Raw genomic sequence first — 16377 nt, forward strand, 5'->3', positions numbered from 1 at the left:
CTCCATGCACGACGTGCTGCACGAGTCGCACGCCACGGACTACGTGGTGTTCGCGTGCCAGGTGTGTATGTAGCGGGCTGCTCCCCGCGCAGCTGATCAACGTGCACCTCGGCTCCACGCTGCGCTCCATGCACGACGTGCTGCACGAGGCTTACTGTCCCGCCTGCAGCAGCAAAGCCTAAACAGCACCCTACACTGGGCGAGCTGCTTAACACAAACTGCTTGAGTTGACTAAAGACGAATGTCGAGTTTTAATAAAGGTTAAAAACGTGTTAAACCCGATGGTTGTTTGGTAGCAGCTATTACGCAGGTTAAGATACTGCGACTTCCGAGAGTTGCGAGTGTTTGCATTAAATTGTTTTTAAGGGAAATCCTTGTTAAAGAATTGATGTAGAAATTTCATGCGAGTCCTCGATGAGGCTTGTATTGTAGTAGTATAGAGACCCTATTTGACAACAGAACAGCGTAATTTTCTCGCTTCACATAGGACAGCTACTACACCTAGCCTACATGTGGATTAGTAGATGAAAGCAAATGCTAAGGCATCTTGGTTTTAACTCGGAACGATGCAAATGTTAACAGAGGAGCCAAAAAAGCAGATTCAGTATGCCAGTAGCGGCGAGTCGCTACTGGTATAGGTACTTACTGAATCTTCCGCCTGAGCCACCTTAATTGGATGATGGCGGGAATGAGGCCGCCATTGTGAGAGCGGCAGGGAAGCGAAGCTCCGCGGGCGGCCATCGCCAGTTTACACGGAAACGAATGGAAGGATTGATGAATGATGAATGAATCAAATTATGCACCCAGTTAGAGACTTTAAGATTTTCTTTGACGGCATTTCAAAGGAAATCTTTAAGGCTGCGTGCCGTGGTATGGTTCGACTTAATAAAGGTTCAACTCAGCAAGGTGCAACACTACCGTCATCATTTCACAAAAAATAAATTTTAATCGCTCTGATATGAAACTAAAATACAGATCTCAATTACAGTATTCCGAAACCAGACAATTTCAAAAGATATGTCACCGGTTATTTCATAACTGCACGCAACCCCGCGCAGTTTTCGTCAAGTAACTTGGCTCAAGTAGGCCACCTACACCCTGAATGCAAGCTACTTGAATCTTTAGCACATAAAAGTTACTCGGCATATGAAAGGGTCAAGGTCCCCAGCAGCCGTCCCTCTCACTCTCGAGACTAGTCTAACGCGACAGAAAGAGTGGGTGCATCGGAAATGAGTCGGTTGCGTGTGTAAGAGTGTTAAGAAAATTGGAAACACGCGTAACCAGTTATCAAGGTAATTTCCTGGAGATAAACGGGCTCTGTAATGTGTGAAGGAAATGGGGTGAAAATATCGAAAACTCTTTCTTATAAATACTTACTAGCCTCCGCCTGCGACATCGTTTGCGTAGAGTTAAATATTTATTCCAATAATATAACATTACATTTACAGTATAAATTATCCTAAACTAATCGTCACGAATTTATATTATGATCTTCAGTTCATATAATTTACATCATATACAGGGTGATTCAGGAGACGTGAGCAGGACTAACACTGCGCATTTCGTAAATTATAAGCAACTGTTTCCTATCAGTATTAGTGAGTTTAACGTTAATTTTTTAGTCGTGTTGAAAAAAAAAGTTATTAATTTATTTATGACATGGATGGTCACCCTAACATTAGAATACTAAACTATCGATATTCTGTGTCAAATTGAATGTCATCACTGTCATCACGGTCTGGTTACTTTTTAAAATTCGTATCTCACCCAGGTTTGACATTTTTTTTTCTTCGTAAAAGAGGTTTTATGTTTATTAATTAGGTCTTGTAGGGTGACCATGATTGTAGATAATTAAATTTGCCCTCACCAAAAAGTTGAAAAATAGGAAAAAGTGTGGTTGTTTCACCTAAATACGACGGTGATTGGTCAATTATCAGTTACTGAGTGTGCAGGATTAGTCCTGCTCACGTCTCATGAATCACCCTGTATATAAAATTGAAAAACCAGAACGGGATAAAAAACGAGAGAAGAAGCGAGATGGCGCCTTACAAATTTCTAAAAAAGTTTTTGACACGTTTCTCGAATACGACGCACGTATGATAAGAAAAAACTGTTACAATCTATTATCTAAATATGAGAATATAACTAGAACATAAAATTTATCGCTTTCGATGCGTATTTAATTTACAATAAGCAAATGAAATTTTCAAAATAACTTTATTCGGCCATCTCTCGGCAACTCTCGGTTGCTTTCGTTTGGCGGGGCTACAGATTAGACCAAAAAATCCGTAAGTTAAAGTAACCTAAATTATGTTTGTCATGTTGGTATACAGGTATTTCTGAGTCTTTTTACACGAAGTAAAATAAAAAGTGCTGCCAATCTCAACCTTAGTGTACGCCCATACGAGTGACTTATGCCATATATGACATCAATCAAATTAATATTGTCATATTATAAATAATTTGTATTTTGTGGTTTTAAATTTCTTTTTAAAACAAATTTAAAACAACAAAGTTTTTTGATAGCAAGTTATAACGTAGGTAGATAAAGTGCATGTTCAGATATTTTTGAGCGACCAGATGAAAATAAGCAAATGTACAGTCAGCAGTCAGCCAAATATCGTAATATAACTTTATTGCCATAGAAATAAGGATGTGTTCCGATATAGTGGCGAAATATTGAGAGACCACAGCGGCTCGGATACTGAGAGAATGGGAGAGGATCGTGCCGAGAGCGTAGGTACTTGGGACAACAAAATGGGAGATAGCCGATCGACGGACGCCTAAGGTACCGCTGAAACGACGTAGTTGCTCGAGACCTGCTCAACCTCCGCCATGCCGACTGGCGAGAGCAATCGCAAGACCGAGAAACATGGCGTGATATGGTGTCGGCCAGGACTAACGTTGCGTCACCGTACCTAGCCGTTATAATATCCATAAAGGGAAATGGGGAGTACGTTTGTATCATGGTATAATAATATATTCCTCCTGGTACTCTCTTCCCTTCTTTTCGTGGTCACGTGACTGACACAAGTCTACGTCATCATGCGACAGCGCTATATGATATTGATAATATGCGATAGCGCTATATAAAGTCGCAATGTTATTGTGACGTAGGCTTGTGTCACTCTGTCTGGGAAGAGAAGACCATGTTTTATTAGACTAAGGTTTGTATCAAAAGGCGATTTATGGGCGGTGGTCGTCCATATTATTCTTAAGGCAGTAATTAATCTAATGAACTTTTTTGCAACTAGGCTTTAACACAACACAACTAGGCTTGCAACTAGGCTTTAACACAACATAAAATAAATAATAATTTTATGTTGAAACAAGTTTTAAATAAATACCTACGTAGATGACAAAATACAATCTTGCCTTTTATCAAATCACATCATTTTTTGAGAAATTTGCGAACTAAGTTATCCAAATAACGGCTACAATTTAATAAGAAATGGATATCACAGTTATAAACCCTGGCAGGATTGAATACATAATAATGTCGGTATTTCAATGTACCTACATAAAACAAACTCTTTATTTCATTTACGCGAGCGGAGCTGCGGGCCCGTCTAGTTATTTAATAAATTCAAAAATACAATTTAAGTCGTAGAAGTAGCCAGAAAACTTTTAGCCTCATTTTCATCCTCTATAGAGCTATATGTACTATGTACTATATATGTATGTATATACATAGTCTAGAGGTTAATTTTAAAAAATAAGTTTTTTTCGTGCATGGAGCCCTACAGCATCGGCATTTGAACAATTGTGGTTACAAATGTTTAATGTTTTCAACTCCAAGGACTAAAACGGTTTGGCCGTTAACAAAACAAAACAAACATTAAACATTGTGCGTTGTTTTTCAGTAGGTATATACATACCTATAACGGAATTGAGGGCGGTAGATCTCTGTTTACGTCGGCTTCTATCTTATGTCCGTGATCAATCATAACACCATAACAGATACTTCGTTACACGTAAACAAAACACACGTGATAAAGGTTTTACGAAATTGGATCCTAATAATTCGAAATAATATATTGACAAGCGCGAGAAAATATCTGACACTGCACAATTTTATTTGTTGAACCTCACGAACAGCGCATCATACATTTATGCACGCTATGTTGTGCAGATATTTTTGCGGATATCTTCTGAGCGTTATCCCAGTAGCGTTCTACATGAGCCCGCGCGGGATCCGCTTGGCAACCTAATTTCGGCTGATATTAAGCGTAACCTTTTTAAGCAGGCATAAAATGATCGAATATAATAAGTAAGTACCTATCAAGATTCCTTGTAAGCCTACAACACGCTCTTAACAAAAACAATTTCTGTTTAGAAATTAGGTACTTAGACTTCGTTATCTGATCTGATAGTCTTAAATAATTTATAATCTATAGTAATCAACTGTTGTGTTTATTTTACACCTAAATAGCTTTATCGGATTAAGATTTGCACTCGAACAATTTTATCGTAGTGATTTGTGGCACAACAACAAAACGTTGTTTCTTTATAATATTTCGGTTTAGCCCTTTCTTTTTGAAACCGTCAATGCGATTGTATTGTTTATACAACTATAAAATGTTACATTATTATTATCGAAAGCTATTAAAGTCCCCTGTGTGTGTGTGTGTGTGGGACTGTGAGTGTGCAAAGTGTACTTATACATAACTGTATATTTATTCCATTGAATGGGACAATTCGAATTATGTACTATCGTAATACATATAAAGTAATAATCGAAAATACTAACTAAACGTCAGACCGAATATTGGTGAATATTTTCGATTCAATTTTCTATTCGGGGAACTTTATAAATCGAGTATGGTGTACGTACGGTAAACAACAGTGCCTACGAATACATAAGATTGCATGTCTGGAAAAATCTGTATTTCCCTACTTATTGACGACCGGTCTGGCCTAGTGGGTAGTGAAGCCGATGGTCCCGGGTTCGCATCCTGGTAAGGGCATTTATTTGTATGATGATACAGATATTTGTTCCCGAGTCATGGTTGTTTTCTATGTATTTAAGTATTTATATATTATATATATCGTTGTCTGAGTACCCACAACACAAGCTTTCTTGAGCTTACCGTGGGGCTCAGTCAATTTGTGTAAAAATGTCCTGTAATATTTATTTATTTATCATAGAATTCCTAATATAAGAGAAAGATCTAATACATTAGCAATGTCTAAACTTAGTAAGTAGCATAAAAAATACTTTTTATCGTTAAACGAACCATAGCTAAAAATGGTAAAAATCGTCGAGAATGGTAGAGACTAATGTCATTGTCAAATCGAACAACTCCACTTTCCTTGATTGCACAATTTATTTATGCGATGGATTAATCGTAATTTTATAATGATGCCCCAGTTAGATTAGTCCTACAGTTATGTATATAACATTGGTATTCGTACTAGGTATTTATTTTCAGTATCGGCTATTATCATTAAGTTGATTTGATTTCTTTGAAATCACTAAGCCATTTGTTTCTTTGGTCTGTTGTTTTGTTTCACACTTCGCAGTTATAATTATAACAATATTACAGAGGTACCAACATTACCTAGTTTATGAGTTATGGAGATTTCCAGCTGAGCGGAGCTGAAAAGCGTGTTGTTTCATGACGCAATCTTTACATAATACAGTAGAGGTAGAGAATTTTAATTAGCCACAACTTCACCCGGTAAACCCCCGTCTACGTCAACTGTGCGTGAGTAAACGCTATTCAAACAATATTTTTACTTAAGTACATTAAGTACAGTCAGCGGCAGAAGTAGCTAAGCGCGAGAGGTATTCAATATCGTCTAAGGACTTCTAAAGTCGTGTAATAATGTGTAGTTGGAGTCGTGGTTCTCAAAGTTGACTGGGCTCCGACCCACCATAAAAAATGCTAAATTCGGGACCCAGCTTTTGGCCATCTTATACCTATAGGGAGCGGGAGCGTCATTGAACTATTATTACTAACGTTTAGAACCGGCACAGAGAACCAGTATTTTGCGACATGACCATGTTGATGTTGTTTTGACAAGCTCGTTGCTAGTAAAAATTGTAAACGTAACAAATATAGCTTATTGATTGCAATACCCTTTTCTATAATATTATCCCCAAAATGGTTTAATTTCCCGTTCGCAGATGTTAATCGGTATCACGCTCATGGTGTGGGTGGTGGGCAAGGCGCGGCGCGAGCTCGCGGGCGCGCTCGCGGCGGCCGCGGCCGAGGAGCGCCGGCCGCTGCGCTTGTCTTGCTGACGCTCTTATACGAGTAGTACAACACTCTAACGGGAATATGCAGGTTTTACAGTTTTCATCATTCATTGCTAAATATGTTTCTAACCCGTAAACTCTCAAAACTCGGCCGAGCAGCGCCGCCGGGAGGCCGCAGCGCTTGTCTTGATGATTCGTCTGTAGTGCGCGAATCTAACGGGGATAGTGCAGATTTTACGTTTTTGTAAACACATAGTATTTTGCTAAATCTGTTTTTATCCTTGAAGACAAGCTAGTCGCATGTAGATTCGTAAAAGTCCAGTCCTCTGGACGCACAGCACGCTTGCGGTGGGGTGCGGATACGATTAAGTATAGAGATCTCGTAGTTAATATACTATTGCGCTTTTCTAACTGGTATGGGAATAGGTACACACACAGGTATTTATACACTTTCTTATACTGCTATGCTATTTTTTTCTTCCTTTAAGCCTGCTAAACCTCTGAAACTGTCCATTACCAGTTGAGTCGAATGTATCTACTGGTTTAGCTATACTTTTGTAAATTAACAAATAACCATTAAAGTAAACCGAGTAGAAAAACCGGGCAAGTGCGAGTCGGACTCGCGCACGAAGGGTTCCGTACCATAAAGAAAAAAAAAACGAAAAAAAATGCAAAAAGAAAACGGTCACCCATCCAAGTACTGACCACGCCCGACGTTGCTGAACTTTGGTCAAAAATCACGTTTGCTGTATGGGAGCCCCTCTTGAATCTTTATTTTATTCTGTTTTTAGTATTTGTTGTTATAGCGGCAACAGAAATACATCATCTGTGAAAATTTCAACTGTCTAGCTATCACGGTTCGTGAGATACAGCCTGGTGACAGACAGACGGACGGACGGACGGACAGCGAAGTCTTAGTAATAGGGTCCCGTTTTACCCTTTGGGTACGGAACCCTGAAAACGTAGGTAATTTTCATCTCCTTGCCTCATGCTTCAGTATCATGGCCATTGTGGGCTCATTGGCTCATACCTAAGACTTACCAGAATGCTAATGGAAATTGTATTTATTTCTAATGGCGTACCGAAAATTCAGCTATCTATAAATACCTATTACTGTATAAGCCTTGTAGCAAATTACAGCGAACCTTATCACTGTTAGTTATCACCAAATTTGGAGGGCAACCATCTAATACCGCTTACTATCTATTGACACTCCTGACGAGATAGTTATATTACCTGTTATCTCTTATCATTATCACCGTCATTTGGCGCTATCACGTCATGTGCATGATGACAATGTTTACACAACGTCCACACTAATAACTGACTAATTGTATACCTTATTGTAATAACAACAAGGTCTAGCGATGGCCAGTTAAAATTGCTATTGGTTATTGGTATGGTACACACACCGTCTACCTCCAGTTGTAGCTTAAAAATGATTCCTTCCTCATTTGTGATCTTGAGATGAATGCCAAGGTATGAGATATTATTTATTAGTTATTGTGGTGTTGTGAGCCTTTTTGAGTGCCACATCGACCAAGCGGCCCGTTGAATCTATAGGAAATTCCATATTCTTCGGGGCGTAATGTTCTGCAATATAGGTACCGCATAAGGTTTCAATTGCAATACTCGTACGTGCCGCCTGACTTATTAGCTACTCCTTTACATTAGTGGTCAGCAGGAACAGAGATGAGCATTGCTGTCTCCTCGGATCTGCCATGGTTCGTGGCAAACCTGCATGTCGCGTATTGTTTCTTTAACAAGGTTTTAAGGTTTGAGATATACTATTCTGTGTATAATAATTTTCTAATCCATTGTTTAGCTACCGAGTTTGAATTCAAACGAATAAAAACGTAGGTAAGTATGCGTCCTTTAAAACAACCTTTGTGCGTCTTTTTGGAAGCAGAACTTGTTAAGTTGTTACCGTATCCGTACTTGTTTAACTGGTTTTGAAGCTAAACGGAAATTAAATGTAATCTCTCTTGTAAAATGTATGTTCGTCTTTATTTAGGTAATTAGGTAAGCTATAAATGACAAAAGCGACATTAGTGCGTAGAAATGTCGCCGGCCGCCCTTCGCATTGTACATTAGTTCCGAGCCGACGACAATTCAGCCGAATATCTAGAGCGTACAGGGTGGACCATTTACAATTTACATTTACTCCGAATACTAAATAATTCGACACGAAAATTACAGTTTATTGAGGTTGATTTGTTTTAATTTAAGATTTTGTATAATGTATACCCATACCTATACTAATTCTAGTTTCAAACTCCACATATTATACCTACATATAAGCTTATCTAGGTACTATAATCTTTTTTCGAGCGTCGTTGTCCAAGACAAGACAATCACGCGAGGTGTTTTCAGCTACTTTTTTGACCCCCCCTCCCCCCACACAAACTCACGTGTATTTTTTGAATTTTTTTTCATTCGACCTAATTATAAGATACTTAAATAGTATTGTATATAGAAAATCTTGTTTATTTTTCTATTTTCATTAAATAGACTCGCTATTTTGAAGTGCAAAGTGAAGATTTATGTTTAACGAAACTGAGAAAAAGCATCTACCTACTCAAGTGGTAGGTTTTTTTTCTTAGTTTCGTTCACTGTAGAAAAATACACGTGAGGTTTCCTTATACCCCCCCTCCCCCAACGTGATCTTTCGTGATTTTTTCGTGATCCCCCTCCCCCTATCGAACCTCGCGTGATTTGTGCACAAGCCCTTACAAACCATCAAATTATGTATTTAATGCATAAAAGTTCCGAAAAACTCATTTAAAATAGGTACGCTCTGGCTCCGCTCCCCGTTTCTGCTCCCCAGCTTGAAAATCGCACGTTTTGCCTTGGTCTTGCCTCTAGATCTTCCGTCTTATCAGTCAATATATAAATGCTAACGTAAAACTCTCCTGTTTCCAGATCTTAATCGGCATCACGCTAATGGTATGGGTGGTGCAGAAGGCGCGCAAGGAGCTCACGCTCGCCATCATGGCGGCCGAGCTGGGCCGGGAGACCCCGTCCACCAGCAGCTCCAGCTAGCCCACGGCGCCCGAGGACAGCCCCGCCAGCCCCGGCCCCGCCAGCTAGCCAGGCGTGGCCAGGTCCGGCAGCGCAGCCGACCGGCCAGAGGATAGTAACCCGCGGAACGGAGACGCGAGTGGGGTCTATGAGTCCACGGCGCCAGAGGACACCGTGGACAGTCCTGACAGCAAGCCAGAGAATGTGGCCGTTCCGGCCAATTAGCCAGAGAGTGGAGCCAGGTAGCCAGCGGGGATGGAATGGCTAATGGTGTCTGCTGGTCCACAGACCTGGCCATATGTGGGCCACCAGACAGTGTAGTGGATCAGCCTCCAGGTGACAGTGTAGCTAGAGTGAAGCTGGTCTATAGACTTGGATATAACTAGGCCTGAAAGGGAGGGGAATTGTGATATTAGACTAAGTAGGTACTCGGGAGATCCTTAATAAGATGGCCGCTTTCATCGTCAACGTAGCCTTCACGTTATAAGTGTTATAACAATATGAGGACACGCCGATAAAAGTGCAACCATTCATGATTGTACAGGACGATAACGAAGGTGGAAAAGAGATGGACAATATGCGGTAGATCGTAGTGGTGACGTGTGAATAACCTCTGAGAGAAATGCTCATACTTGACTTATTCTTAGAACTCTTAGATCTTAATATTGGTCGTTTAAACTGTAAATAGAGATAAAGATGTAATTTCATTAGGTATATTTTCTAATACGACCTCTGAGAACTGCCAGTGATCTCTTTAATCTTTCTTTAGAACATTTTGACTGAAGTTTAGTAGCGCTAACAAATCTTGTAAGATGAAACCTGCAGAAAGTGCCCTGAACTCGTCCACACGGTTAACAGACGAGTAGGAAATAAAGTTGCTAAGACAAGGTCTAGTAATGATCATTTAACCCTTCAGACGTCAACTGACGTGCCGGCAACGGCCCAATATCAACCTTCCGCCGACAGGCGTGCCGTTCAAAGGGAAAAGTGTTGCTATTGTTAGTCCTCGTACTTACTCAGGATTTTTGGGTTTTCTTGGCAAAGGCGACATATTTATTTATGATTAATTATTAATTATAAAGAGTTTTGAAACCGTGATGCAACAATAACTATCCTATTGACATGTAATCTCATCTTGATTTAATTATATTACTTGTTCTTGAGTAATGATGGATAGGTTATGTCTCTTCAACACATGCTTCGGGAAGTAAACATCAGTGAGGCATCATTGTACAATGCCACCGCTCTATTTCCGAGCCAATACAATGTGGCGCGCGTCCGTAGGCGTCGGTATTACTCGTCGCAGTGGACAAGTTTAATGTATCGGATAAAAATGCGTCCGATCGGCATTCTGGCGGTTATCCAAGATGCCACCGAGGCAGACCGTGCGCCACTCAGTTACTCTGCACTCAGATGAGTTTCGATTAAGTCCAACGAGGGCTGTACGGGCAATGGGGAATGTGAAGGCTAAGACGGGTGAAACCATTTCCTGTACTTATTTTATCCCGTGTTAGCCAGGAGACGACAGCTGCACAGTTAGGTAAAAAAAATTGTGGCCTGATCAACATTTTTCATTAGTTAAAAGATATTCAAGAGACACTATACTGGTAACTAATGACAAGAAAAAGTTAATTATTTTTCGTACACAGTATATTAGGAGAGAAAAGGTGGGTGGTTCCTCATATTGGGAAAACATAATCAGGTGAGAAATCAGTTTCCGTTATTCCCCATTCCCCATTACTTTATTTAATAACTATTTGATTTCTTAGTTTGCTGGGAATATATATTTATATTTCGGAGTAATCCGGGACAAAAGATGGAACCAAATTTATATTAAGACGTGCTCACACTACAATTTTCGACTTCAACAACTTCTTATAGAAATTGTAGCAAAATGTATATAAATCGTAGTTTTTCCAGTCCAGATACCTACATATTATATGTGTAAATACATAACTATTTTTTCAAAAAATTTTGTCCTTACAGTATCCAAATATACCTTTAACCGGTAGTTTTCTGATATTAATGAATGTTGCCAAATTACGGCGGTAGGCGGCAGGCGGGGGGGGGGGGGGGGAGCCAGTTCGTATTTTAATATTTAAAGTTTACGTCATGGAACGAGGTTTCAAAAGGTAGTTATTTTCTATGATTTGGCATTTATTCTTATGAGCTCGAGACTAAGTAGGTAACGGATACTATGTTAAAATTAAATTATTATTTATTGAACTTAGTTTGTAAGCTCCTTCTACATATGTATCCTAGCATAAGTAGGTGTTTATATTACAATTAATATATTCAATAATTCAAATATAAGTAACTTGAGAAACGCTAGGTAGGTTTTACCGATCCCTATCCACATTATAGTTTGGGTTAATAATAACTTTTTAAAGTCATAATTAGTTTGGTTTGGGTCATAATACTCAAAATTCATAATTTAACTACTTACTACTATCATAGAGAAAAAAGTACATAGAGTGCTCACTCCATACATCAGTTTTGGTACCAAAAGTATTAGTATTTTCATAGTCGACATCTAGCATCGAGTAGCGGAATTATCAGTACCGCTACTCGATACTAGATACTAGATGTCTCTCGAGTGGCGACCCACGAAAATTGTATTGGACAACAATTTGAAAATAGAGTTCCGGTTAATCCGTTTATAATATTAGCTGAAAATTGTTGAGCATTAGACTTTTCGGTCGCCGCTACATCTATTGTCAAGTAGCAGTACTGATAATTCCGCTACTCGATGCTAGATGTCGACTATGAAAATACTAATATTTTTGGTACCAAAGCTGATGTATGGAGTGAGCACTCTTGTCTTACTATATTTCTCTATGCTACTATACATACAATACCAATGTCTCATTTGAGATTTTGGTAACTGGGGCCGAATTTTAACCTCTAGCGGCCCACCATACAAGGAAAATTGGCAATCGAATTTGAATCTACCGTATTAGAAAATAGAGTTGAATTTGTTTTGTTTTAAAATCTAACTAAACAAAATAAAAGCAACTCTATTCAATTTCATTAAGATTTAAATTTCATTGAAGGTAATTTGTACTAGTATTAGGACATTGAACCCCAAGAGGTTAAACTTATTTGCATAATGCTAATGCGCTTGCTGTCCGAAGTCATGTCATAATTACTACTTATAATTAGTTTTTTAACTAAAACTAAATATCAGGAACACGAAAGAAACTCGACTTCTTTAAATCTTGTTTTCTCCATATATTAATTTTATGGCATTCGATTTAAATTCAAAAATCACTTGTTCTTCCTTTTAAAACGTTTAAGACTGATTCATTTCGTGTTTGATTGAGTAGCTACCTATTTGCTTTGCTATTGATATCAGCATTAGATACCGTTGACACAATTATCTCACCATTCTTAAACCTTATTCCCAAGACATAAGGTCCAATAATGACAGTGGTCGCCACAGTACCAAATGGCGACTGAAGTTATAATGCCGTCCTCTTCAATAGCGCTGGGTCTGAACACGCATGAAAGAGATAATGGTATGACTTCAGTCGCCAATTAGTATTGCGGTTAGTATAGTACCATCGTCCACGCTGCTAATTGACGATTTGTGAGCCCTATTGTAAGTATACTAAGGGTCATCATTGGTCAGTGAAATGCTGCTGTTGGCTCGACCACTAGCTAATCAATCGTTATCGCTCGGTAGTTTATTTAATCGGTAGTTATATCGTTCTTATCGTGCAATAACAGAATTAACGACTTTTCGATTAGTTGCATTCATCTAATGTTTCTCTTTGTATGTTAAACGCAGTGACCTTTGGGTTTCTTGAAGGGCAAAAAAACACCTAGCTATGAAAAAACAAATTATAATGAATATACATATATATATAAAAAGAAATACCTAAAGCTGTAAAGTACTCCGGAGTATTTAAGGCGTTAACACTAAACAGCCGACGATGGCAGCCTTTAAGTATACAATTCTTATTTAATTTTTAAATACTTACCACTTATCTATCGACATGCATGAACATGGTAAAATCCAATCTAACAAGTACAAATCCAATAGGTACATACAAGTAACATGTTTTTAAATTCTACTAAAAATTATAAGTGGAGGATCTGGTTATTCTAAAAAATATTGACTTAATAATATGTAGAACTTAGCTTCACGAAAGGTACCTTTTTAAGCTATATACCTACTTATTTTACTGTAATTTGAATTCCTAAATTATTCAACCTATCCTGGTCTTATTCCAATTACCTTATTAATCTTACTATATCCCCTAATAATATACCTAGTATCTTCTTGCAACGAAATTCTAAAACTATATTTATACTAAATTCCAAATATGTAGTTTAAATACTGTCATAATTAATAATTATTTCCAAATGCACATGTGTACTGGTGTGCCGTCGGAAAGTTTCCAAAATTGTTAAGTTTCCACTAGGAATTATTCCGGAAACTTCTCATTATTATATACGAGGGACGTCTGAAAACTTATAAGCCTAAGGTATTTCGAGGTTGTATATGTGTTTATGATACTGGCCGCTAGAAAGGCCATTTAAAAATAAATTATTAAGAAAACAATATGTCAGATTTTTATTATTCTGTTTCGAGATATTCAACTAGAAACTACATAATGTGTGAATTACCAGCGAATATTACGAAAATTGAGCATCGTGCTGTAATTAAGTTCCTTACAAAAAGTGAAAAATCACCGCAGTGTATTTTTGAGGAAATGGCTATTATTTACGGTGCTTCTGGGCCTTCTTATGCCACAGTCAAAAAGTGGAGTCGCTTATTTAAACTCGGGCGGGAATCCATCGAAGACGACCCCCGCTCAGGGCGGCCAATATCGGTAGTGACCGAAGAAAACGTAGCCAAAGTCAAAAAGTTGGTATTGGAAGATAGAAGAATTAAGGTTTGGCAAATAGCTGAGGTCCTAGGTATAAGTAAAGAACGAGTCGGAGAAATTTTACACGAACATTTGCACATGAGTAAAGTTAGTGCTCGTTGGGTGCCGAAAATGCTTACTGCCTTCGATAAAGAACGTCGTGTTGAAACTTCCCAGGCGTTTTTAGACTTGTGCGAAGATAATATAGACGAAGTTTGTTCCCGAATAGTAACTGTCGATGAAACATGGATCAGACAGTATGACCCGGAGTGTAAGTCCGAATCAATGCAGTGGATTGAGAAGGGGGAACGGCCGCCGAAGAAATTTAAAGTGCAAAAGTCGGCCTCTAAGTTAATGGCTACGGTGTTTTGGGACTGTGATGGTATTCTTTTAATCGATTATTTAGAAAAGGGTTCCACAATAAATGCACTTTATTATGCAGATCTTGTAAGACAGGTACGACAAGCAATAGTTGAAAAAAGGAGAGGTAAACTAAGGAAAGGAATTTTGTTTTTGCAAGACAACGCACCCGTCCACACCGCTCATGTTGCGAGGCGTGCTTTGAAGGAAGTTGGCTTTGACGAAATCGACCACCCACCGTACAGCCCCGACCTAGCCCCTAGCGACTATTTTCTATTCAATAATTTGAAGAAAGAGTTGAGGGGAAAGCGATTTACTAGTGACGAAGAGATGAAGGCGGCCGTAGAGGAGCATTTTGAAGGGCAAAATAAAGAATATTTTTTTAATGGGCTAAAAGCACTATATAAAAAATGTAAAAAGTGCATTGATTTGGGAGGAGATTATATCGAAAAATAAACAGTGATTTACCTTTGAAAATTGTGTTTTTGTATCTTAGGCTTAGAAGTTTTCAGACGTCCCTCGTAGGTATAGAAATTTTCAATTTCCAAAATGATTAGTTTCCTTTGTTAGTTGTGAAATTTTATTGAAATTTCCGAGACCTTTTCAAGTTTTTGGAAACTTACCGCAACTTGTACAACTGTACATGTGTAACTAATTAAGAGCCTAATCTAGTACATCGATGGAACTGTGCCATGAACGCCACGACGTTTCAATAAAACCTAAGTACAGTCTTCTACAATAATAATTCAGTTGCGTACCTACTGTCAGGAATGGACAATGTGCTGATTTACTGAACTAACATATTTATTAAAGTCACTTTAACTTTTTTGCGCTTTTTCTGTTGCAAAACTTGTAAAAGATGTTAAACATTGCATAGGACCCTTACGCTTACATACTTAGGACTATGGAATAAGTCCTTTCTCACCTTAGGTATAAAAGGCAGCAGAGTGTAATAACACTTCTAAGATGTCCTGTCCTCCCTATCTAATATTAAATGTGTTAATATGGAACTGTATGTAATATAACGTGTACTTTCTTTGATATTGAAAAGTTCTGTGCCAAATGTTTTTAAATAAAAATATGTGAATATTGTGGATATTAAAAATCATTTAATTACTTGCTATCGCTTGTTGGCTTTGTAATATTATTACTAGGTATCCCCTTTATTTAAAAGTTAATAATAATGTGTAAAGTAAATTGTAACCCCTTCATAAGTGTTAAAGTGCTCAGAATCTTTAACGACGTCACTATTTTTGTAATAATTAAGCAAATCAAACAAGTATAGATTATACTACTTAATTGCATTTATTGTTAACGAATTTATTTTGTTGTTATTATGTTTAATATAATAATTGTTATCTAGCGACTATTTTGGTGGTAAACAGTCACAAAGAAGTGGTTGATCGGAGCCTTAAAGTAATAGAATAAATAACTAATAAACAATTTGTCTTATTTATTTGGTTTTACTTAAATTCCCCTTTTCATTGGATTCATTTAATTTAATCTTTATTTTACTACAGAAAACGTTACCATATAAAAGGTAGACTATGGGCGGACTTAAAGCCATGATATGAGGGTACTTAAAATCGTACAGAATGAGAATCGTGCATGAGAGCCTTAGTCCACAAAATAACGAACTCATGTGGTAGTAGAATCTTATTGCGTCCACTATACACTCGGAGTAATTAACAATGGAGACGCCATGTCTAAAATTTTCGGTACAAAATAGTCTGCCGTTTTTTGCGGGGGAGGTGCACATCAAATGTATAGGTACGTCATGTCAGATAAACGTCAGTCCATACATATGGTTGACATGTGGTTGACCATTGGCCGCCTATTTTCGACAGAGGGGAACGCCTGTTAATGGCGGCTCCATTGTTATTTACTCCGAGACTATACAACTAAATTGATAGTTTAATT

At 38.1% G+C, this 16377-nt stretch overlaps 1 protein-coding gene across 2 annotated transcripts in view; it reads left to right on the forward strand.

Moving 5' to 3' along the window:
* LOC134668706 (transmembrane protein 64) overlaps nt 1-11273 on the forward strand; it is a 40835-nt gene extending 29562 nt beyond the window's left edge. The window contains exons 3-4 of one of the 2 annotated variants that reach the window (XM_063526147.1): nt 6131-6290; nt 9125-9261. In XM_063526147.1, the coding sequence (XP_063382217.1) occupies nt 6131-6247 (117 nt within the window). In that variant the 3' untranslated portion in view covers nt 6248-6290; nt 9125-9261. Of the gene's footprint in view, nt 1-6130; nt 6291-9124 lie in introns of both variants that reach the window. The other variant, XM_063526146.1, reaches the window with a different exon arrangement.
* Nucleotides 11274-16377: the final 5104 nt, after the last annotated feature.

Source organism: Cydia fagiglandana, chromosome 11 (genome assembly GCF_963556715.1).
Source record: "Cydia fagiglandana chromosome 11, ilCydFagi1.1, whole genome shotgun sequence".
In the NCBI taxonomy this organism is placed as follows: Eukaryota; Metazoa; Arthropoda; class Insecta; order Lepidoptera; family Tortricidae; genus Cydia; species Cydia fagiglandana.